We start from the raw sequence: 26,698 nt of genomic DNA, 5'->3' as shown, positions 1-26,698 counted from the left end.
TAGCATTCTGTATATGCTCAGAATCATTTCCTGTAACAAGGGCTGTTGATTGTAAACCTCTAGCACCATATGGGAAGAAATAAGCATGGAAGCTAAATCCCTATATTAACCGCTCCGCAACACTTTTAGACTTTTCCGTTCTCCCAAAGTGGTTTGTGCATTTACGAACAATGTCTGCTCTAAATCCAAGCCAAGCAAATCTTGCCATGTTTGGAGAGGAATATAAAATGAAATCTCCAAATCAATTAGAACCTTTTCATCCTATTATACAGGTGTCCCTACAAAGAAGGGACAAACACCACAAGACAAATACCAATCATTTTCTGAAAATGTTAAGGTATGAGAGGAAATCTCCTAAAAGAGCTGATACTTGTAGTTTTAAGTAGAGAAAGCGGGGGAAATGCCTATCTCACAAAAGATACTTAAGTGCGTCCTAGTGAATCTTACTCCTGTTAGTCTCTGGATTATGCCACAACAGTAGGGATAATGGCAATTATCTCAGTAAAACCTCACTAACAGAGCTGGACTACTGGGAATTCAGTTTAAGGCAAGAATATTATTCAGGCTTTTTTTATCCAGCTTGAATCACTGCAGTATTATGGAAAATGGACTCCATTTATTTGGAAGGAGTGGTCCCAAATGGAGCCAACATAAGCTTTCCGAAAAAGGGCTTGTTTGGAAATGTAAACATATCTGAATCAACTACAGCCAAAAGCCCCATTAAGATAATGGGAAGCTATCTTTCCAGTGCCATTACAGAATCTGCCTTATTAAAACCCTGATCTTCAAAGTGCTGCATTGGCACAGGCCCCATTCATTTTGAAAAGTTCTGCTTCAGAAGGATTTTTCAGAAGTAGCAGCAGATTGTCTGATGATTAAGTGCCAGATCTTAAATATTCACTGTAGAATTAGAGAATCATCTGAAAAGTGCTGGGCTTGAGGGAGGAATAAGCATATTTTACTCTCTCACTATGTGCTTGGGGAAAATTTTCCCTTTGTTGTCACTCTCCATTGGAGAGGGCCACCTCTGATTGAAAACCGCATAATAGAGTGCTATGTTATCTCTGGATTTTGCATTCTGTTCAGCTTAGCTATTGTTGATATTTAATAAATCACACTTTATTCAATGTAAATCATCCTCCTTATAACATTCATTACATACAAACTGTCTGCATATTAAGCAGGGCAGGACAAAAATCTGCAAAACATTTGGTAGAAGAATGGCAAAGAATAGTTTAATGTGATGGGAACTAAAGATAGCAAAAACACAGAATTGGAGCAGTGACAATAGTCTAGCAAAGGCCTTGCAGGTAACAAAGAGATTGAGAAGAAATATTAGGCAGCAGTTCCTAACCTATGATCTTCAGTTATATTTGGACTATAGTTCTCCTGCCCGTTGGCTCTACTAGCTCAGAATTCTGGGATTTTATTATAATTATGCCATTTATATTATGTATGAATGCATAAATTATTTTTTTATTTATTTTAGATATTTTTATCCCTTTATTATTTTTATAAATAACTCAAGGTGGCAAACATACCTAGTACTCCTTCCTCCTCCTATTTTCCCGACAACAACACCCCTGTGAGGTGAGTTGGGCTGAGAAAGAGTGACTGGCCCAAGGTCACCCGGCCGGCTTTCATGCCTAAGGCGGGACTAGAACTCACAGACGCCTGGTTTCTAGCCCAGAGCCTTAACCACTAGACCAAATAGTTAAGGTGACTCTAAGCGTGTACAAAAGCAAGAGTTGCAGTCAATGCAATGCTTCTAGAAGGCCATGAGAGTAGAAGCTATTGTCTCAAGAACCAAGGTGTTCCAGAGATGGGGACCCCTTTTGGGCTTCTTACTGTTGCACCTCTTGACAGGTGGGATATTAGTTTCTGGGCAGCCTTCAAGGCAGACTCATATAAAGCAAATCACAATAATCCACACAGGAGAAACAAGGACACGAGTGACTCTCTTCAGTGCCCCCTGTTCTAGGTAAGGCTGTAATTGAAGCACAAACGCTTCCTATCTTACTTCTTCAAAATCCAACTTTCGCTTCCACAGAGGGTCACAGGGAATACGATGACTTGCACGATTCTCATCTTTGTTGTTTTAGATACATCACAGCATCTGAATATCTTTCCCAAGGCCTTCATGGCTAGTGTACCAAGTGTTAGCCTGCAAGTACTTCTTGTCTCCTTGTTTCTTGATCTTAAAAGGCAGAAGCTACCTACTGCTTGAAGTGTTAGCATTGTTAAATTACTTAAGTTGCTGTTTTTGTGACATGATTTTTAATGTATTGTTACTTCCATTATTTTATTAGGATTTTTTTTCTGAGAATGGCATTAAAATATGCATTTTAATAAATCACAAACTAAGGTACTAATGTAATTGAGGAAATGTGGTAGTGCTAATTGTAGGAATATTTCGTATATAGAATTCCTTTTCCCTTATTTTCCCATAAAACTTAGGGAAAAAATGCACTCTGATAAACAATATAAACTTGGTGATAACCACCCTCTCCCAACCCTAAAGTTGGGCTACAAAAATCCAGACAACCAGCAGGTGGAAGAAAAGAGTTGGATGTTAGTTCAACTCCCTAATGGCTCTTACTGTTGAGAAGTTTTTTCTATAATTCTATTGGAATGTTCCTTCCTGTAACTTAACTCCCTTATTCTTTGTCCTACATTCTGGAATAATTGAGAACAAGTGTTGTTCTCCTTCTATGTAACATTATTTCATATACTGAAAAATATCTGCCTTCAATCTTCTCTTCCCAAGGCTAAACATGTCCAGCTCCTTCAACCTCTCATCACAGGATTTAGCCTCAAGTTCTCTGACTATTGCCATTGTTTGAAAATAATGCTTAAATCTGCCAAACACAGAATAAAGTGGAAAAAGTACTTCTTGTGACCAGGACATTACACTTTGGCTGATGCAGCCTATAACTGTGTTTGCTTTTTTGTATTTACATCATACTGCTGAATCATATCCCATAATCAACCACTTTTCTAGGACAAGTATGCCCCATTCCTTAACTTTGCATTTGATTTCAGCCCATTCCTCTTAAATATCAAGACTGTTTTGAATTGTATTTCTATCATCTAGGATATTAGTTATCCTATTTAATCTTGTATCATCTGCAAATTTGAGAAGCATTCTCTCCACCTCTTCATCCAAGTTATACTAAAAAAATGTTGATGAATAGAGGAACCACAGAGGTATCTCACTTAATATTTCATTCCAGTTGATGAGAAACCACCAAAGAACATTCTTTGAGGACAATTTTCAAGCAAGCTATTTATGTGTTACTATCCAAACCACAGTTAATTAACTTGCTAATCAGAAGGTCATAAATTGCTTAATCAAATATTTTAAGTTAAGATATATTGTGTCTATTTTACTTCCATAATCTATTAAGGAAATTGTCTAATCAAAAAGTAAGATTAGTCTGGTTAAAATGTTTCTTAACAAATTCTTGATGACTTCTGGTAATCACCATATTGTTTTAATGATGTTTGAAAATAAATTGTTTTAAGGTCTTAGTTTATAAACTTCCAAAACATTAACAACAGACTGACCAGTTTGCAGTTCCCTAAATCCTCTTTTCTTCCCTTTTTGATGGAAAGAAAAGTATTGTCCTCCTCCTGTTATCTGATGCTTCACCCATTCTCCAGAGTTTCTCATATATAATACATAAAGATTCAATTAGACCATTTGCAAATTTCTTTAGTACCTTAGATGCAATTCATCTCACTCTGGAGATTTAAATTCATTCAGAGTAAATAGGTATTCCCTGACTATGTAACTATCAAACTCAAGCTTTATTCCTGCCCCTTAATAATTTCCTGGTAGAATAAATATCCATCTTTTGATAGAAGACTGAGCCAAAATAGGAGCTGCCCTTCTAAGTAGCAATATCAGGGTTTTATGTCCATTTCCCCTAATTTTCCTGCTGCTTCGGCACCCTCCACTAAATATTCCTTATAAGTTAGCATGAAGGATAGCTGATCATGTTGCGAGTTCCTCCATCTTCTCCAAGGAGAAACCTGTTGACAAAACAAGTCATGAATTTCTGGAAGAATTATGCTTGACAGAGTTCGTATTCCAACAGATGTTGGGATAATTAAAATCTCACTTCACTACCAGCTCTACTGATTCAAATCCTCTATCATTACTACTTCTTTCTCTTCCCCAATCTTTATTTTCACATTAACCTTCTAAAATACAGTTAGTTGAAAAACAATGACAAATCCAAAGTATTCAAGGCACTGATGATGTTACCTAGTCAGGTAATGAAACGTCTGCAAGCAAATAACCAAGTTCAGAGAGCACCAAGGACTCCACAGTTCAACCCTGAGCTATGTATATTCTTTTTATGAAATCCAAAGTACCTGATAGGTTACTGAGGATGTGAAATTAAGCCTGATCTCACCTATTTTAGTTCAACATTTTAATTACCCTGTTGCTCTATTAAAGATACATGGGGGAAGTCTTTTATTTTTAACACAGATTTTAATTTCTGCCCTTCACTAAGTGTTCCCACATTGTGCAAAGAAAAACATAACAAATATGTCATGGTAAATCTAACATTAGAATATGCCAGAAACTCTGCAATTACTAAAGCTAATTATAAAGTGCTAACGCTGCGGGTTAAACCGCTGAGCTGCCGATCGGAAGGTCGGCGGTTCGAAACCGCGCGGCGGGGTGAGCTCCCGTTGCTCGTCCCAGCTCCTGCTCACCTAGCAGTTCGAAAACATGCAAATGTGAGTAGATCAATAGGTACCGCTTCGGTGGGAAGGTAACGGCGTTCCGTGTCGTCATGCTGGCCACATGACCCGGAAGTGTCTATGACAACGCCGGCTCCAAGGCTTAGAAACGGAGATGAGCACCGCCCCCTAGAGTCGGACACGACTGGACTTTACGTTGAGGGAAACCTTTACCTTTACCTATACAGACAACTGTGAGCACATTCTGAATGTATTTACAAATTTATTTTAAAAAATAAGGATTATACAGGGGATTTTAAACAATTTAAAAGAAAAAAAGAAGAAATGTTGCTAATACTTCAGTGACATAATTCATAACGTTATTTGTTCTGTCCAACCTTCATGAAAACATATGCCACATTAACTTTGCTGCCTATCCTCTGAGCACATACCAAAGTATCCCATTCTGAGACCAAGGTTTCTAAAACACTTTCTCAAGATGCAAAAGAAATGGGAATGAATAGATGTGATCCACAAAAATATATCTTGTCACAGTCCATGATTTTCCATTTAAATATCCACACAAAAATGCATATATTGATAATACTACATATAACAGAGTGTATATATGGGAAAGATGAAGATACAAAGTATATATTTGTATATGTATTATATTTATATTTTTATTGTATTTTTAACTGTAACGGTTTTATATTTTAATTTTGTTTTATTGTAAGCCGCCCATAGTCCCCCTGTTGGGGAGAGATGGGCAGTGAATAAGTTTATAAAATAAATAAATAAAATAAAATAAATAAGTATTTGAAATATTATAATTTTTAAAATGACGTATTAGGAAAAGAATATATGGAAGACCTGTATAGGAAGGATAACAGTATCGGGGATAGCTTTGACGGTGTGGTCAGTGAGCTAGAGCCAGACATCCTGAAGAGTGAGGTTGAATGGGCCTTAAGAAGCATTGCTAAGAACAAGGCAGCAGGAGACGACGGCATCCCAGCTGAACTGTTCAAAATCTTGCAAGATGATGCTGTCAAGGTAATGCATGCTATATGCCAGCAAATTTGGAAAACACAAGAATGGCCATCAGACTGGAAAAAATCATCTTATATCCCCATACCAAAAAAGGGAAACACTAAAGAATGTTCAAACTATCGAACAGTGGCACTCATTTCACATGCCAGAAAGGTCAAGATCCTGCAAGGTAGACTTCAGCAATTCATGGAGCGAGAATTGCCAGATGTACAAGCTGGGTTTAGAAAAGGCAGAGGAACTAGGGACCAAATTGCCAATATCCGCTGGATAATGGAAAAAGCCAGGGAGTTTCAGAAAAACATCTAGTTTTGTTTTATTGATTATTCTAAAGCCTTTGACTGTGTGGATCATAACAAATGTGAATTGGGGAGAGGTAGAATGGAATAATAATAATAATATACCGATACTGAAAGGGATTACATTTAGATTTAGGACATTTTATAGCATTTTAGAAAATTCAATTAATTTGGTTCAAATATAAATACACCCTCATATTGTAAATGAAAATTGGTACAAGCAGGCAGAGAGTCTCTGAGTAAAAATTGTATTTCATTACTAATATTTTCACTGAAAGTACTTGAACAAAGTTCCCAAGAAACTTTGAGAGCTTGAATACAGCTTGAAAAATCACTTATTTATTATAATGCTCTATTCCTTGCACATAATTAAATTTTCATACAATCTCAAGGAATGTAAAGGATCAAATTCAGTGACAGTATCTGTCACTGGGAAACCACTCTTAGTTAAATGGTGTGTTAATCTGACATAGTAGGATATAATAAGATGGATTTAACAATAGTTCTAAATTTTATGTGAAATCTTAGCAACTGTGTAGATATTGTAAAATTAAAACTGAGATTTGTAGCCAACTAAATCCTGTTACTTCCTGTGTTGTGAGAACTCAGATGAATAACTCTATGTTCAGTTTATTGAACGCAATCAAATCCTGGTCCACCGATAAACAGATATAAAGAATGGAAAGAAAATGGAACTGCTTTCAGCAATATTTCACCTCTATGCTATCTTGCTAGTAGCAATTTATATAATAATATCTATCCTTTAGTAGGCAACTAATCGAGTCAGCAATTCTGTATACTTTTAAATTCTTTTAAATATTCTTTCTGCATATAAATGTGGTGGATTTCAGTAATGCTGCTGGTTCTCAGGAAGGAGGGAGCACATTCCAAGAAGGGGGACAAGATAAGAGGAAACATAGTCCAGGAAGCAATTGTGGGAAAACCAAGAGGTTTAGAATAACCCTGCCTTATTGCTTTCCCAGGTTATTTCGCTTTTGGTTAGGTAGAGTTACTTTAATCTGGCAAGATTCTGTCTGTACAGCATTAGCAAAATTAAGAACTGAAGTTTGGCTGGACTGGTTCTTTGTCGTTCTCGAGCTGGGCCTGACAATAAAGGAGTGAGCAATCTTTGTGTGGCTGAGAGACTACACTTAACAAGCTGCTCATAATCCTGTTGTTTTCTAACAGCATCTAAGCCCCAGCAAATGAATGAATGAATGAATGAATGAATGAATGAATGAATGAATGAATGAATGAATGAATGGGGAAGGCAAAGGCCACAGCAGTTGCATTTACCCATTTAAACATGGGTAAGGCTAGAATTTTCTGTCATCTCCCCACTTTATCTATATTAAGACTGGTTTAGGTTTTAGACTGAAACATTGCAAACAAACCCAATACAAAACATACTGCAGAACGTTGGCAGTTTGAGTGGCCTCCAGGGACTATAGAAAAGGGATTCTACAGATGAGAACTTTTCATAGTCATGCCAGCAATGGCACAGCGTGAGAGGCAATTGGCCCAACATTATAAGGGAAAGACAGAAAAGAACCATGGTTTCCTGGATCATCTAGTAGTTGCTATTGGCTCACAACATTACCTAAGATAATGTAAATGTACCAAAGTTAGACAACAATTAGGGTGACAAAAGATCTGATTTTGAATAAGACAGCTAACATTTCTCAACTTTCTTTATGAGAGTTATATTCAAATCGTATTAAGATATTTAATGTCATTAATAATTATGTAAAATCTGTTAGTTAAACTCATGAAAAAGTACATGCAATCATAAGAAATGGAGAAAAGATACACATTCATTTAAGTAATTATGAGTTAACAGAATATGCCTTTTAAAAAGATGCCAGAAGACTGTGTTCTTTTAATAGCAATCAAGGGTAGGAGAATAGCCAACCGCATGAAAAGAATTTGAATAAACATGCACATTAAGTGAAATTTATATGAAGCTACAGAAAGGAGAAGACTGTGCAAAAATGGGTAATTTCCTAACAATTTATTGTGAGGGAATAAAGGAAAAAACATTCCATATTGCACATATTGACATTTTCAGTGTTTCTCTATTAAAGTTCACCCTTCAAGCTTACACATTAATGTGAAATAATCCCCCATATTTTAAATTACCATCTCAGCCAGAGAGATTTAAAAAGTAGAACTCACAGTTCCTTTTTCACTCTGAGATTAAAAACAACCCTAAAGCATTACTCACAGAAATACGTAAACACATCTCCCTACATATCAAATTGTTCTAAGAAGAAAATCTGCTCAGTTACAGTGGATCAATGCAATGCAGTAGACGTTTATCACTGCTGAAGAACCAGGGGACAGAGAATCTGGCAATGAAAAAATAGCATTTGATATTATTTGGAATTCTAATGAGTGTTCCAGAGTATATTTTTAAATTCATGTTGTTCCTAATTTAAGAATAATCCCAGAACACAACCAAACGTTGCTTGTAATTCCAGATGACAAGGAAATGATGCACAATGATAGATGAACTGCCACTGCCAATTCCAAGAAGCAATACCTCTAGATATTGGCTATATATACACAATACACACTCTCTCTCTCTCTCTCTCTGGATATAGTAAAGGTGGAAAAGGTTAATTTGTATAAAATTTGCATTTTAAAAAAACACCTGGCAGTAGCCATTTATCTCTCTCTAGACTTTTTAAACTAAACATACCTATTTCCACATAAGCACACACTTGGAATCTGACTTCAGATTCCACACTGAGCCTCAAAAGGATAATCAGCTGCGGACACCTTAAATGAATTGAGTTTTGTAATTACCCAGCAGTTCCATGGCATCATCTTCATTGTCAATATCTTCTTCTGTTACTGAAGGAGTTGTGCTCAGCAGAGAATCAAATGAATCTTGTGAAAGCATAGCAGCCAGCAATTTCTTATGTTGTTGCTGCTGGTGTTTCAGTCCTTTAGTCTTTGGTTTCATCTTTAAACTAGAAATGATTATTAATTAATCTATTAGTCTTATTAAGAGCAACTGTTTGCACCCCAAGAGAAATTATATATTTGATGGAGACTAAATAAGTCAATCATAACATAATTAAGTCCTTTCGATTTCATGGGAAGTTAAAGCAATCTCTGTAAACAGGATGCAGATGTAACACTATAATAATAATTATAGTAAAGAAAAGTCATCCCAGACCATGTAAGATAAAATACATATAGAAGTAGACTTCCTTATATACATGGAACCGTGTTATGCATCCAGTTCCCATCATTCAGAAGAAGCCCAACATTGGAAACCACATGCTCAGTTCAGAAGAAAGATAATGTCAACTCTGATACTTGTTTGGGGGTAGGAAGATGTCTTCATTAGACATACCAATCCAATCATCATGGAAGGCAACACCTTGGTCCCACCTTTTCTGCCTACAGTCACCTTATTTACTTACGAGGTAGACAGTAAAAAGGTAATTGTGTTCAGCTAAACATGGTAAAATATATTCACATGATTCAAAAGTGTGAGAAGCCAAGTTCCTCAGTTGTGTAGAATTCAGGTGAATAGAGATTTCTGTTAGGACTTCTGGATAAACAGAGGAAATTGGAGTTGGAGGGCTAAAGCTGCCTTTAGCACTTATCAGTTCTGAAACCCTGTATTTTGAAGTCTTGATCACTGCAGTTGACATAATTGGCAGCCATATGCCTAACAGAGTAATTTCCCAAGAAACATTTAAAAAGGCCTGCAAGTACATATACAAGGTATACCAAACCTCAGTCCCCATAGGCCAATCACCATATGTTTTATTATTTAATATTTTTTTCAGAGAAAATGTTACTGTACTTAGGAATGTTCAAACGAGTAAGAAAGTGGCTAAAAAAAAGTGCCAACCAATTTGAATATTTAATGTAATTTATATAATTAATTGTCTATGGGGACTGAGTTTGTATATACCATATATATATTTACAGGTCTTGAAATAAAATAATATACATCCACATTGTTTTTAAAGTTCTATAGTTTGATATATTCTCAAAGTCAGTAACTATTGTTACTAGTTCTCTGCACAAAACTGCATGTATCATTAGACCATTTAATAACACTACAATGAATTAGATTATAATTTAATTTTAAAAGTCCTTCTGCTACTAGTTGGTTATGTAAGAATGAAATCTTTGGAACTGATCAGACATCCAATAAATGTCTGAATAGACAGTATAACCCAAAGATAAAACCTATAATTAAATTCTATAAACTTATTTTAAATGTTGAATTAGAACTACAGTTAAAAAAAAAAACTTCTCTTCCACTGATGGACAAAGTCCAAACTAAGACAATTTTCCTGTAGGTCTTTCCCCTTCCCCAAATGTGACCTGGAAATTTAGCAGCAGAAATTGCAGACTAGCACTTAGGTAATGTCTGAGATAACTCTTCTTATGCATCACTGGTGATTACTGTACACATTCTGTTGTGACTACTGTTTCAAGAGATCACCTGCTTAATCACTTTGTCCATCAGCTACTTAATCACTTTTCTCTGCCATATGTGCATCGCAAACTAATCCTATGGTGTACAAGTTTAAGCTCTGTACTGAGATGTATCGTTCAAAGGAATGATCTAGGCTGTAGTACCAGCCTATTTGAGCCATGTTTGCCGACAAACTCTAAAAATGCTTGCTCCCGAATCTGAGTAAATTTCTCTCCGATTAGCTTCCACTCATATGCAACTTAGCTCCTGCCCAATTTTGACTAATTGTTCCCCTGGTCTTTTAATATTTTCTCATTCTTGGCCAGTCCATGCCTTGACTATGTACCTGCTTTCTGATTCCCTTGGCCTTGAATGTTTTTCCATGCCTGTTTTAAAACTCAACCTTAGGCTTGCCTACTTGGATTTGCACACACTTATCTTCAAATGCAACATACAGTGCAGTAGTGTTTAACAGTCCATACAAAGGAATATGAATGTATGAATGCATACCCACAAATGTTCTTCTTGCTGAGGTAGAAATGGGCACATGCTCTTCATCCTAGCAGAGAGAGAGAAATCTTTGCAAATGGAACTGTGTCAAGGTTAGACACATGATCCTGGCTTTCAAGGCCCTACTTGCTAGGATGAAGGAGGCCAAACTTATTTTCATGCCAGATTAGAGAGGAGGAACCTGAGGATGGGATTGCTTGCAATAATCCTCTCCTTTTCTCCTGATTATTAAGATAGCATCATATAACAGAAATTCCGATAAAGAGCACTTGACAAATGTTTACTTTCTACACCTATTCCCCATCATTCCTATCAAGATTGATAAATTATCACCATAGAAAGGGTAACTTTCCAACATTTAGCTGGTCAGTGTTAGTCCTATATGCAAAGAAACAGTTAAGGTACCTAAGACTAAACAGTGAAGAACTGAAAGCCACATGTGGCTTACAGGGTCCAGATGCTCTACATATAGCCTCAACACTGATCGCACTAATTTTTGACATTAATGGAGTCTTATTTTTCCATTATCTGTGTATACTCTTACACAGGTACCTGAGAATCCACTGAAGAAATTACTGGAAGGCCCATGCTAATCTCTACTATGTTCCCATCCTGTATCTCTGTCCTAGACAAAGTATTCATCATGAAGAAAGTTTCCTATACAGCAAAATCAGTTAGAATTAACCTGCTGTAATTGGATACCAGACAGGAGGCAACTATCTCCAAATTATTCACCATAGCTGGAAAATGTACCTTCCTCCAGGACTGCTACTATCTTCACTATCCCACTGTTCCATTTTGCTTCTTGGAACCGGAGGCTGCAACATTTCATCAGCCAGTGGATCGGAATCATTTTCTTCACGTCCAATCCATTCTCCAACAACCCGAGGCCGAAGAAGTGGAGTATTAAAGGCTGCTGTTTCCTATTAGATAGAAAATAATTTATTACTATTTATTTGCAACAATATGGAGAAACAGAGGAATAAGTGCAAGCAATTTAAACATAATGATATTTTATAGAAAGATACAAAATACATGAAGGAATCTGGAAGACACTGGAGTAGGCAAGACTGTAATATAACATATAGCTTGACGAAAAAGATAACTGCATTTCTGGATAGCTAAAGTTATCCTTTGATTTTGATTATGTGCTATCAAGTTGGTGTCGACTCTTAGCAATGACATAGATAGATTTTCTTCAAGATGATCTATCTCCAACCTGATCCTTTAGGTTTTTCAAAGGATGCCCATTGTAAATGAGCCCATCCACCTTGCTGCTGGTCATCTTCTTCTCTTTCTTTACACCTTTCTCAGAATTATAGGCTTACAACACATATAAACTGCATTTCTAGACCAGTTCAAAGAAATATCTATCCCTAACGCACCAGGATAGTGTTTTCCATTGTGGCTAGTAAATTTCCCTTAGAAAATCAAGCAGAGATTATTTAATTTTCCTTCCTTCCTTCCTTCCTTCCTTCCTTCCTTCCTTCCTTCCTTCCTTCCTTCCTTCCTTCCTTCCTTCCTTCCTTCCTTCCTTCCTTCCTTCCTTCCTTCCTTCCTTCCTTCCTTCCTTCCTTCCTTCCTTCCTTCCTTCCTTCCTTCCTTCCTTCCTTCCTTCCTTCCTTCCTTCCTTCCTTCCCTTATAGTGTTGTACAATATTTGGATCCAAAGCAAGTAAAGGTATACCCTCTTTCTAGCTATTAGCTGCTCCTTACCAAAGATGTGCCTGAGCTTGAACACATATTTTCCTGAGCCTGAACAGCTATCGTGCAAGCTCACAAAAAGGCACAGCTTCTTTAATAGCAGGGTAGAGAGAGACTACCCATGCTGGATCTGAAGCATTCTTGTCTGCTGTGGATCCAAATACTACTCACCACTAATGTACATAAAAACAACTAATACAATAAAGCATCATAAAACCCCACTGAACATAGAGTACGATAGCTTCCCCAATCATAAAAGAATATAAAAGAAGACACAGTGGCAGTCCAACCACTCTTAAGCTTTGAAAGTCAGCCTTAATGAAATCGTTTTCATGGCCTTGCAAAATGTCAGTAATAAGAGAACCAGAATTATGCTCCCACATGTGGGTCCCATCTATTGGTCCAGGATTTTACCACTTCCCAAGGTGGCAGGACCTGGAGAAGGTCCTCTCTAGAAGACCTGACAGCATAGCCAGAATTATTTTACTGAAGATCCATCACATAGCCTTCTATATATATTTTGTATATACTATCATGTGTAATCCACAATGATTTGTCAAATTCCTTTTCACAGCTATTACGTGAGTGATCATTGTTATGTGTTTGTAACAGCAAGCTTTATAGTAGCACTTTGAATTCCAACAGACTTCCCCAATACAATGCCTTCTAGATGCGTTGGGACTTCAACTTTCAGAAGATTACATAGATGACTCTTCTCGAACTTGGTGGCTTCCAAATTGGTAATGATATCCATAAATAGTAACAATTGAAAAAGATTTTCAGTTGAAAATGTAATCTACCTAGGCTAAATTCCAGCAAGGATAGGAAATATTCTCAAACTATTTGTGCATGCTTATTTTGTGAGATACTCACGTTTGACGTAATTTGCTATACATAGTTCTTACCTTATCAAGCTCATCAGAAACTGCAATGCCTACAAATAGAACAAGATTATAATCAATTATAAAAGTAAATAAATGAAACACAATTGCTTGAGGAATTTAATGCCTAATCAAGGCCTCGTTGAAATGTAACAACGACATGAGATTCCTTCAAATTCTGGCTTCAGACAGAGCAAATATGCTAGCATATAATGCCTGATTATTCCCACATGGCTCTTCCTGCTTGTGGGAACACCTAATCGAAGCACAGGTTAACATTTTGAGCCCATTGCAACATTTGGAATTTTTAAAGCATATAATTGATGCTCTCACAAAGTGGCTGCCATTGGGTGACTTATCTGTTTATAAAATGGCTGCCATCATAAGCATGATTAGTCATAACATACCCATTTATCAGAAAGCAACTTAGTTATGTTGCTTCCTGTCTATCATTCAAAAGGATTTTCTACCATCCTATTTCCTTTTTTATGAATGAGTAGATAGTAGGACCTGCAAATTGCTCAAATGAGGTGATTTGCAATCCTTGGAAAAAAGGCTAAGCAAAGTGCCTTAATGCTCAGAGAGAGACAGCCATTAACAGTTTATGAAGCTTCATGAAAACCTCAAATAAGAGAGGGATACTTTAATGATTCAGAGAGATTCTTCATATGCAATATGATTTAATAGACATATTTAAAAAGGGGGGGGTTATAGCCATTTACCATTTTTATTATCTAAGAATGCCTTCTGATACTGAGAGTTAATGTTTTGCTTTGCAGTATGCTGACTCTCCATTATTTGAATTAAAATAATCTTATAAAAAGATTAAAGCCAGTGCAGGGAGTCTAACAGAATCAGGTAAGTCTGTGAGGCACACTAATACTCTTGGACACTATATGGTCTATTTCTAAAAAAAAAAACAGGAACGCATTACAGCTCAGCAGCACTTCAGATTCAAAGGAAGCAATATGATTCACAGCATATTCAGGGTATGCATACAGCAATTGCTGGAAATTAAAACAACTCTATTTTTTTCTGGTTTTCTGTAGTTACCATGACTAGATAAACCTGGAAACCAAAGTTTCTGATCTTTCATCTGCACTGGATAGGAAAGCTACCGTATGCCTCTGGGAAAACACACATTTGTTTATGGTGTTCCTAACAAATATTATGAGCATCTCCACTCCTGCTCCATATCACATCTCTCCCTTTGAATCTGAAGCGCTATACTAACCTAGAACATAAGTCCATGTTCTTTAATGCTATATCTGAACTGGGATCTAACAGCAATTTGAAGAATACCCCAACATTCCAGGGGATTTGAGTTAGATATAATCAGTGGAGAAGGAACCAAGTGGGGACAATGAAGCAGCGTAGGCAGCAATTTTGTTACTTCACTTGAACCAGCCCATTATTTTCTACATCAGCTAAATGACACTCTCCTAAGCATTACATCCATGAGTTAAGAGCTTATATACCGGCCACCACTTTACTATCCAATGCAGCTGAAAGATCAGAAACTTTTGTTTCCAGGTTTATCTAGCCATGGTAGCTAATTATGTCTGAACTTGAATAAAGTGGTTAGTCTTAACCAAGGTTTATGAAAGCAAGGTAATTAAAACCATAGTTTACAGTTGTGATTTATTTATTTAACTTTTCTTCTACAATAACAATAGCTGTTGACTAATAAAAGTAATTGTGGTTAGCCAAAAATGGAATAGAAGCATCCTGATGTCTCTGCAAAAAGGGAAATCAAGCAGAAATATAATCCAGGCCTACCCCCATAATGCAAAACCCTACGGGAAAGTTCTAAAGCAAATTTGGCAGGGGGCACATAGGACCGCAGGTACAAGAAGAAAAAAATTGCTTTCCTTCTATTCATGGTAGCCATGCTGGAATAATGGTCTTTCCGGGAACAAAAGGCTAGACCCAATTCAACACCTTTCTTCCAATCAATATAGCACATGTTTGTTAAGATATACTGAGAAATATTTGGTTCCTGCTTTTAAAAGATGTTCAAAACTGCCTAAATGCTGATCAATTTTTCAGTCTAGATAATGCCTTAATGGATTTTTATGTTGAAAATGGGTTAGTGTAGTTCAGAGTAGAGTAGTTAACATTTTATGACCAATTCAATATGTGAAAAAGTACATACATTTACAAAGTACATACATATATTGAACAAAGAACACTTTGCTTCCAGCTGTTAATCAATTTTTAATCCTGGAGGGATTAATTTAGTGACGAAAGTACATTTCTAGTTCTTCAGTCTCTAGCTGTGTGGGCACTTGCAAGAGATAGAAAATAGAATCAACTTTTACAGGCTGAATTTGGTTCAGAAAGCTGAGTACATACACCACGGTATCTCAGTCTTGTTCATTTCCACATATGATCTTCCCCCCAGCCTTTAAAACTTTGTTATTTGTCCTTTAAAAGATGTCTATTATCTCTTATTTATCAGTATCAAGTCACTCTTTATCTATCAAGCCTGGCTGCACAGCAATCCTACCCTGATTTCTAAGATCAAGCACTTTTGTTTCATAGACCAGTTTTAGGTTCTGGCTGCTAAAGACACGCTAGTTTGCTTCTGCTGGTTTCTCTCTCAGCTGTATCCACCAAATGAATCTGTTTGTTATGAACATACCATATCCCTATTCAAAATTATTGAGCAAATACACTGAATGTATACAGGGGAAACAAAAGTGTAACAGCATGTACCAACCCAATTTCTATGTTTCTTCCAACTTGGAGTGTAAACAAAGCTGTAAATTCTTACAATAGTATGTGCACAGGGCTCTTTGTGCACCTTCACCTGAATGTTGAAAATAGGACACATGAACAGCAGCTGCATTTCTTATTTTCTAAGTATTCCATGGACATGTGGTATGAACCTCTCTTTCCATTCTAAACTAGGAATCACTCAGTAATTGATCAGGGCCAGTAAAGGGCAGGATTTATGAAATGTAAACACTGAATTTTAAGATTCTTCCCTATTTCTGTTGTATCCCTAGTTCCTGTTGTTATTCCAGAGCTGCTGATTGACTGAAAAGACTATCTAAACAGAAGAGATAGAAAGAGATGATACTACAATTATTTTCAAGCTAAGCCTCTATGTTGCTCTACAAGCCAACAGTCTTTGTTGTGCAACTGCTTCTTCATTTATTCACCCTACCCACATAATTTGGCCTTATTTCAATTATGGCTAGTAGGCTGCAGCCTTGGTTAGGATGGGATCCTACCTAAACAGTCTAAAACCTCTTTACACTGATACATTAATCTGAATAAATTTCCTGTTTTAAATTTCTCAGTTGTATTTGCCACCATATAAATTAAATAAAATATGAATGAGGATCAGGATTGTAGCTCTAGATATCAGAAATATCAAGCATCCATGACAGATTTTCTTTATATCTCTAGATCCTGTGTAGATATTATTCTGGAATATGTTATATTATATTCAACATATGACAGGGGCTATTACAGAGAATCCTATTTATCTGCTTTTTAAAAGTATGCAGAACCTCTAGGTTTGCAACATACTAATTTTAATAATAGCAGATAAAATCAGTATAGTACAATATGAGAAATCACTTAAATGTAAGAAGTGACATGAGAAAATATGGAAATTAGCACTGCTTTTAAAATAAATATATTTTCTTAATCAGAAAAAAGAGGAATTCAAGAATGATAAACTTATACAAAATGGTCATCCAGAAGGATAATTACAAATATGTATGTATGTATATATCTTCATATATGTATTTTTTCATATATTAGAAACTATGAAATGTAGACCCTAACTATGATATAGTTTTTCACTTTATATTTATTTAAAATAAACATTTATTTAATTATTTAATTATTTAAATCAATAAAATAATTATTGAACAATTATTTAAATTAAATATTTATTTTGAAAAATATGATTTCAGAGTGGGAAGAGGGAACTTTTCCATTGTCCTGCAGCTCTGATAACTAATATGATGGCTTTAATACAGTAAAGAAATAAAGTACGCCAAGTCAATTAAATTCTCTGTATCTGTATGATATTATACCCTGAAGAGCAGTAGCAAGCCTATTCAAGCATTACTTCTATGAAGTATATTAGAGCTATCTTCTTCTAGAGGGAAAAAGGAAGAAGAAACTATAGGTGTTACAAACACCACCTAACTATTGGGCCTGTCTTTAAAACCTTCTCCTATTAATGTACACTTCATCTATTTTGATAGCTATATTTACAGGGACATTTTCCCACTAACAACTAATTTCCATTTTTATGCTTATTCAACAAAATTCACATAATGTGCCTCTTAAAATGAAAGAAGCTTCACTTCTGCAGGCCATTTGAAATTCATTTCCCAAGTGACTTACTTTCAAATAAATGCAGGTGAGTTTAATATGACTTGGGTGATTTTTATCACTCTAGCAGAAAAGAAGGCATAAGGGGCTTACTAGATTCCCTTCTGCTGTGCCATTTCAATATGCAAATTCTTCAGATGGTATCCGTTTTACTGAGAACAAAAGACTGATGTTGATGTGCTTTTCTGAAATGCCAGCAGATGGCTTTATTAAAGACCAAGTGTTTTTAAATCTGTTGAATTAAACTTTCTGGTTTTAACAGTACAGTTGGGATCATTTTTCTCTTTCGGACTGACTTCAGCATAGGAAAGTAAAGCAGATCACCAGTATTGGACTGTATATTACATCTGATTCATTCGTTTTAAGAGTGGTTTAGTCTGCATCCAAAAAAACTGTAATTCAGCAAAAAATAAATCAAGAGCACCATGTTCTTAGAGAATTTCTTTGGACACAATAGTACAGGATACCTATAACAAAAAATGGAGGAAGGTTCAAGTTTTTTTCAAGCATTGTAAAAACACGTTAGTTTCTTGCACAAGAAGGAGAGTGGGAACAATGGCAACAATGCTCAATGGCAACAATGCACTGATTTCTATGTGTTCAAGGGAATTACGTATCTGCACTGGATAGCATTTTCTAAACAGGGAGGCTCTTCAGGTAATTTGAACCATGTAATTTCTGTGATTTCTGAATTATGCAAAGAGCATTTATTGACAGAGGATTTACCCCTTTAAAAGTGAGGGGTGGGGGTGACAATGAGAGCTAGTACACTTTTTCACTTGCCTTTTCTTTGTGTGTATACTCTTAGCACACCTAAATGAGTAATAGCAGAGCTATTTATTTATAATTTGTATACCTCTAGTGAATGAAGAAGGAATCCCTGTATCAGTAAAGACCCAAATGAGACTCTAGCAAAGCCAATAGCAGAAGCTATATAGAATTTGCCCCTTATCTTGGTGCAATACAGTGGTATATAGGAAAGGACAGCATTTGTGATACTAATTACATAGAAACCTATGGCTCTGTATATCATTATAGAGTAGGGCTTTCTAGGTACACATTCATATGTATAAGTATTAACACTGTCCACTTGTGGCAATCAAAACCATACGGAAGATACAATTTCAACTGTAGAGCAATAGTCTAATACGAAAAGTTGATGTTAGAAAAAATTGTATTATCTTGATGCCTTATTGCAAGAATTCTTGTAACATTATGCTGGCATAGTGATCTGGAAGAGATCTTTGATTTCTGTTAGGATTTAGTTGCCTTTTCGGTGTTGAGTTTCAACACAGGCAGCATTAAATCAGGATATTGTTCTGCCATCACTTCTCTGATGAGACTACAGGCTTGTGTACCTTCAGTATCCATTGGCACATGCAACTTGATCTCTGACCTAAAACTGATCAGTCAGCCTGAACAAACCATAGGAATTTCACAAACATGAAACATATTCACTGCTTAACAGAAACAGAAATGGAATGAAGTACTTCAGTAAACACTACACTTCAGCAATTGCAACATAAAATTAAGTTTAGCTTGCCATAAAATGCATCAAAGTAGATATCAGCCATAAAAACATATGCATTTTATAATGGCACAAAAACTGACACAGCAACAAATATAAAAAAGAATAAATCTAAAGTATTTGCTGGCTTACTAGAATTCAGTTATGATACACCAAGCTGCCATTCAAAAGTATAATTCAATGTCATCTTAATCAGCTACTGTATTTCAAGAAATTACATAAAGGTATAAAATCCAGTTACATTTTCTTGGAATGAACAGAGGAGGAAGGGACTGATGAAAGGCTCAGGTGGGCGCCTTTTAATTTTATTATCAAATTTGATCCATTCCTCTATTTTCTGGAGCAGCTTTTCAAAACACTTAAATAGTTGGAAGTCTCCCATAAATCTTAAGGATTTTCATTTTTAAACAATGAAGAACAAACAGTCTTTTGAAGGTCTGTACTTCAAATGGTGCAGAGAAATGTTCAGATTTAATCCTGTTACTATGTGTATCACAAACTGTTGGTAATATCTTAAAGATTATTTTAATGAAACTTTCATCAAACATATATTGCTTTCACTAAAGTGGTTTCTAATCTTCATGCTGTAGGAATATGTTTTTTTCTTCATGCTGTAGGAATATGCCTCATGTGCTGATCAACTTACTTCGAGAAAGATTTTCGAGAGCTTTGCCAAGTTTCTTACTTTCTTGAAGGATATGGTTTAATTCATCAAAATCACGATGCTCTGATTTTGACCTCCAATCCCATTTCAGGTGTCCTACCGATCGTGGCACTAAATAAAATAAAGCAATTTCAGGTTATAAAAATCTACAAAAAAGGCGTAAGGCTCCCAGGTTTGCTGAAATATCTCCCCAGTCCTAACATACACGTTGCTTAGTTAGTATTTTAAAACTGAAACTAATGTTTTGTAGCTTTGTTTCTCTAGAAACTGATTTTCACATCTTTATGAGCATGCAATCATTTGTAAATAAGCTGAATTTAAATAATTAAAACAAAGCCTCTCTAACTATGCTACAACAAAACTTTAAGTAAACGTCAGGAGGGTATGCCTTCCATTTACAAAGTATTCTGAGGAAAAAGCACTGCAAGGGGGTTCATTTTGCAAGAGACAAGGGCTTTACATATATTAAGGAGAGAATCTTTAAACAGGACCATATTTATCTTAACCAGTGAGAAATGCAGCAAAACACTGCAATGCTCTTGCCAGTTAGATCTCACTTCAAAATTCTCCATTACATTCTTCCCTTCCCCAATTCGCTATTTTGTTCAATCATAGATCTCAGCATTCTGTAGTCACTGAGCATGCTCAATCCTCATTGGCTTGTTTGGGCACTGTTGGGGAAAAAACAAAAATACGTTTTAAAGTAAGTGCATAAATAAGTAAAATCAGGGTTTATTCCCTACTGTTTTGTCTAGGTCCATATCACATGAGATTCTCTCCTGTTTCCTAGTTGCTGAATTCCTCACTTCAATGTTGTATTATGTTACAGTCCATAGGGGTTTTCATCATTAAAATATGATGGAATAAATGACGTAAGATTACTGGACAATGCTAGACACTTTTTATTTCCAGCATAATAACCCACTTCTCTGATTGGAAATTACTTTGGCCTTCTTCTTCCTTTCCATTAACTCAGCAAAATAAAAGTCCTGTGACCATGTGATATGAACTCATAGAGTAGCTCTTCCCCACTTTAACACTCACCTACAGAGAACTGGGATAACAATGAGATAAAATTTAAGAAGAGCCCTGAGTGATGAGATCAAGAGCCCATCTGATTTAGCATTCTGTGACTTATAGTGGCCAAGCAGATGCTCCTAGAAGCTCATAAATATGGACAGGATGGCAGTAGATCATTTCTACCATGCCTGTGATTATAGAAATACTAAAACAGCCCATTGACAGCCTGATCCTCCATGAATTTGTTAGATCATCTACATCACCACCTCTGATGGCAGAAAATTCTACCATTCATCTGCATTAAGAAATATTTCTCTTTATTGGTCCTAAATCTCTCCAATACTTCAGTTTGTAAACAGGGAGAAAAAAGTCTATCCACATTTTCTATACTAGCCACAGCTTCAAACAGAAGGAATGAAGGCTCCTTTCATATGACCTGGGACTTTTTGAATTACTCCCATAGGCAAAAATAACTATGAAACTGCAATTCCTTTGCCATCAAAGTAACAGAAGGTTTCCTCTTTTGAAATATTAATTTATAACTTTAAATATTCAGGTTTCAACTGCATAAAATAAAATGCCTTCAATAAAAGTAGTACCAACTTCATTGGTAATCACAATGATCACTACAGTATTTTTTTTTACTGAATGTCTAGGATAACTCATTACTAATATTTTTTACCTTTTCTGAATCTCATTGTTCAGCATTTACTAAAGCCAGTACTGAAGTTGGTTAAATCTCCTGCCAAAATTCTTGAATTAGCATTATCTTTTACTCAAGAGGTAATACCTATCAAGTAATGTAAGTAACATAATATATTAGATTTGCTTCAGTTTAATCAAAAAGGAATTTTAGGGCTTTTCTTGTTTCTTATTGTAACCAACCACTTTCTTCCTTTTAGATTTTTTTCTATGCATGTACTTCAGTTAGCTCCTTTTATCCCTAAAAATTCTTCTTGCTACGTGGCTTTCAATATGTAAAAATGGCAAATTAAAACTTACGTACACAGTGGAATTAGAAAATGCAGAGAAAACCATTAGAGTTGTCTAGAATCTACACTGACATTCTGCTTCCAATTTAACCATAGGGCAAACAAATGTATCCACGCTCTCTAAAGAGAAGGTACAGGCTGACTCAGCTTGAGCACTTGATACTTTAAAAAGTACAGTATGTCTATACAAATGCATATCAGATACATATCCAAATATACATGAACCCTGCAATCTGAATATTGATTAAACAGACAATAAAATTTGAAACTTTATCACAAGCAATAGCACTATATTATTGTTGCACATGATTCAGGCCTCCTGTAAAACACAAGACAGAGCATGCCTATATTTATCAAATTAATTTAAAAATTAAATTTATAGATACGCCCACAGAAACATTAAAATCAAAATGTAAGTATAGAAGGTAGAAAAAAATCACACACTACGTTTAATACTTCCGTACATGTTTTAGATTCTGGTGATGGAGGAGAAATGCTGGATACTGCAAGGTCACTTTTTGATTTTTTAGGCTTCTTTGCATTTGTCTTCCAGGGTTTATCATAACTTCTGAAATCCCTTCTTGTTCCCTTGTGTTCTGCTGTAAAAAATGTATTTGTTTAAGTTTTTCCAGATCTTTTATATAAAGTAATCATCACTCCACAAAATTATTCAACATATGTGCATCATAACAATTACATAGACCTGTTGAATAAGTCATTTCATTTATGTATGCCTTTGATAGATGTTCATAAAAAAACAATGTTGTACAAGACTGCATTTGCATAATAGCTTTTTGATATTGTCATAATCCAAACTATACTCTGATAAAATATATCCAGTTATAGTAAAGAGACTTGAAGGATTGTTTTTGGATATAACCATGTAACCAAACAGCCATGCAAATTACTACTTGTTTAAATTTATGTTCATGTAGAAAAAACTCTTAGCATTTATATCTCTGTTCATAGGTTAAAAAGATCCACATGTAAAATGAAATATTAATCTATATCATGCGTTCCATCAGTACGGCCTGGAACTTTACATCTGGACATTATGAGCAATATCCAAAGAGGAATTTCTTTAAATATACCTGTTAATATGTGGTGACTTCTCCTGATTTGAACTGAGGGGCATCCAGATTGTATGGTGTTACTGCACATTAGTAACTGATATATTAATGTGAACGTATTAGTTTGAAATGAAGAGTAATTGATAAACCCAGATAAATCTCTAGTCAGATCATTTAATTTAATTAATTAAATGTGGACAGATGTAAGTGTTTTGGACATACAAAACATATGATATCTAGGCATACAACCTCTGGGCAGATAAATTTGATCTAATAAAAATATAATAGTTTTGGTATGCAGTACAGAATTGAGTTCACTTAGAATTCCCCAATGAATAATCATTGTTCTACATACCTGAAGCTTCACTCTCTGCCCAGAGAGCAGCAGATCCAGACAGTGTCCTCTGAATCTGACCATGGCTCCCCTGTTTGGACTGAAGATGGTCAATGAGAAATGGAATTGGATGATCAGGAGTCTCTGTTATCAGCTTGGTCATCAGTTCCTTAAAATCATCAAATGAAGATGTGTCAAATACATGCCCTGAAGTTCGTCTTGTTTCAGTGGAAGTTGACATGTAATTGATGTTCTCATTAATCAAATCCTCCTTTAGGATTTTTTTTTTTGCAAGAAATGCAGAATATTGGAATGCTTGAAGGACAAAACTATATATTACTGAAACCACCTCAAAGAGCACAAAGAGCCAAAGAAAATTTGAATCAGAAGTACAGAATTCTGTTTCCATGTGATTTTTTTTTTTTGCTTCAAAATAAAAGTAAAAAACCAAGAATGTTTCTCCTTTAAACCATATGACAACTCTGGAAGAAGTTATTTAATTGGCAGAAAGGGTTAGCTGTATACAGTCCATTCTTTGTTTAAATATGGTTTGTTGATTAAACCACATTAGCTGGTTCCATAAAGTACAAAGTCATAAACTATGGCTTAAAGGCCACTTTGATTAGAATCAGACACTGCACACGACAACTGAGCACTTGGTGTATATCCAGTCAATAATTCCACTTGGTTTATGTATCAATGATTTTTATTAAAATAATCATATACTTTTCTTCATTTGTATATTTTTCAAACTCACTCTATAAAATGTTCAGGGAAATCATTTATTCTTTAACAATAAGAACCTGACAACTTCAGCTCCCAGAACAGAAAGGACTCATTTCTAAATTCTTTGCATGCAAGTTAATTATTCTAGATAATTTACATAATCTTCCTCTTTATTGCATCATTTTGTTCATCTGTTCATTCATATATTTGATTTCACCTTGCTGAAACCATTATCTACATGCTTTTTAAAAAGTCATGCTTTGAAAAGGTTTTGCACATGTTTTTCTGAATTAACTTGTTTTACTGCTTTCTTTTAGTAATCTTTTCTCTTTTGCATCTCATTATCTTTCAGCACCAACAACCCATCAATCTTCAAAAAATCAGCACAGGACTATCAAATCCAACTCCTCACATTGACTTAGCTTTGAAAACCAGCCCCATGATATTTTCTATATACAGGATCTTGTGTCAAGTACATTTAATTTAAAATATTACCTTTCCTTTTTTTAAAACTGAGAGAATGGTTTACCTCTGATTTATAATAGTTTTTATTATTTTACAAGTAACGAAATGCAGCCATGCCTACACAATTATTCCTAGTGAAATTCCCAATGAATTTTTTTTAGCCTTGGAAGGAGAATGGTGCACTAGCTGATGATTTGCTCAGATGTTCACATATGTATGGGAGTGAGTATATAGGTGCACATGTGTGTGCATACACCCACCCACCCACCACATATTCCTTCTCTACACTGGGCAAACACTGCAGCCCATTACATTTTGCCCATTAAGTATAATGTTATATTATTACTATTACTCTCTTCTATATGCCTTTCTGTCCTTTATGAAAAGAGGGGGGAACAGCATCCATCCTTCGTCTCTTCTGGCTTTAAGGCAAATATGTTTTTAAAGGATGGTGTAGTGCTGGCTTCCAGAAAGCCTCAAGAGAGCCCTGCAACATATACCGAATCTAGTACCAAGAATAACTGCCAGTTCCCCAGCCTTCAGGAGGCAATATATGAGCAGCAAGAACAGCCAAAGGAATGGAATAGGGGAAAGAGCACGGAAAAGTAGAAATAGTGCTGGATGCATATACAAGCAACATCCATGGCAGGTATAACATGCATGCCATTATAACATAAGCAGTGCTTCTTAGAAGTAAACACCCAGCCTAGAAATATTTCATCCACATTATCCATCCATTCAATTCAAAAGAAAAGCAATTCATACTCTTTCAGACATGCCAGCAATGTCTTTCATTTCCCTTTCTCCTAATATCATATTTCCCACCCCACCCCCATAATTAGATTGATAGGCAACATTCTTTTAACAAGTTCTTGAAACAGATCTCAGTTTGGTCTAGTGGTTAAGGTGCTGGGCTAGAAACCAGGAGGCTGTGAGTTCTAGTCCCGTCTTAGGCATGAAAGCCGGCTGGGTGACCTTGGGCCAGTCACTCTCTCTCAGCCCAACTCACCTCAGAGGGTTGTTGTTGTGGGGAAAATAGGAGGAAGAAGGAGTATTAGGTATGTTCGCCGCCTTGAGTTATTTATAAAAATAATAAAGGCAGGGTTAAAAAATTAAATAAATAAACATCCAAATCCTGAAATTCTGTCAGTAAAAACAAATGTCTATTAGAAAGTTTTGCTAGCCTGAAGTACTTCTTATCTGACCTTGTAAACCAATGTGCCAGACAGGATGTCCATAGAATTCACTGGAGTTGGCTGGCCAATCAATTTAAATAAAATAATAATAATAATTTGGTGCTATATAGACTGGAGTACAAGCCAGAACCAGTGATACTGTTTTGCCCAACATGTATCTGTACATAATCTCTCTCTTCTCCATTTACACAACTCTCAGTGGGTCCTAAACTATGGATTTGTCAATTAACCCATTACCCAGGAATACCCCTCTGAGTTTCCCAAGTTTAATAGCTTGGGTCCATCAGATAACTCTACCTCTAAGAATTTAAAGTATTATTTAATATTTTTAACTCAATTTGGACACCGGCTGACTCCAACTGACTCTGGGCAGTTCACAGATAGTAATATAAAAATCAATACCAACCAAAAGCAAGATGGCATTTAGGCACAATATACAAAGAGAAAACAAAGATAACAAACACACCCCAGGGACTCCATATATCTCACCCCAGGGCCTGAGATAACACCCAGGACTTCAAGGCTTTTCAGAAAGCCAGCATGTCTCTATTAAAATCAATCTCAAGTATGCTAAGAATGTTTCTTCCTCTCTTGATCCACAAGACACCTCAGGAAGTTTTCCACCAAGATCAACCACAGATATATTGGTTGTACCTTTGTTTAACCATCTTAAACACTATTTTTAGACCAAAGGAGAAATGTGAAGATTTCGGCTTCAACGTAATGGCTAAAAGCCATTACCTCAGCATCCTGCTTGTCAGC

General features: G+C 35.7%; 1 protein-coding gene across 1 annotated transcript in view; it reads right to left on the bottom strand.

Annotated features, from left to right (window-relative positions):
* The window catches only part of C3H8orf34 (chromosome 3 C8orf34 homolog), an 82,331-nt gene that overhangs the window by 43,737 nt on the left and 11,896 nt on the right, over window positions 1-26,698 (bottom strand). The window contains exons 2-7 of the mRNA XM_063300247.1: window positions 23,571-23,718; window positions 22,610-22,744; window positions 20,116-20,244; window positions 13,607-13,635; window positions 11,752-11,921; window positions 8,850-9,016 (exon numbers count right to left, since the gene is read on the bottom strand). Coding sequence (XP_063156317.1) covers window positions 8,850-9,016; window positions 11,752-11,921; window positions 13,607-13,635; window positions 20,116-20,244; window positions 22,610-22,744; window positions 23,571-23,718 — 778 coding nt within the window. The remainder of the gene's footprint in view (window positions 1-8,849; window positions 9,017-11,751; window positions 11,922-13,606; window positions 13,636-20,115; window positions 20,245-22,609; window positions 22,745-23,570; window positions 23,719-26,698) is intronic.

The sequence above is a fragment of the Candoia aspera genome, chromosome 3 (assembly GCF_035149785.1).
Source record: "Candoia aspera isolate rCanAsp1 chromosome 3, rCanAsp1.hap2, whole genome shotgun sequence".
In the NCBI taxonomy this organism is placed as follows: domain Eukaryota; kingdom Metazoa; phylum Chordata; class Lepidosauria; order Squamata; family Boidae; genus Candoia; species Candoia aspera.
Note: the sequence above shows the minus strand (reverse complement) of the source record. Positions and strands in the feature narration are given on the sequence as shown.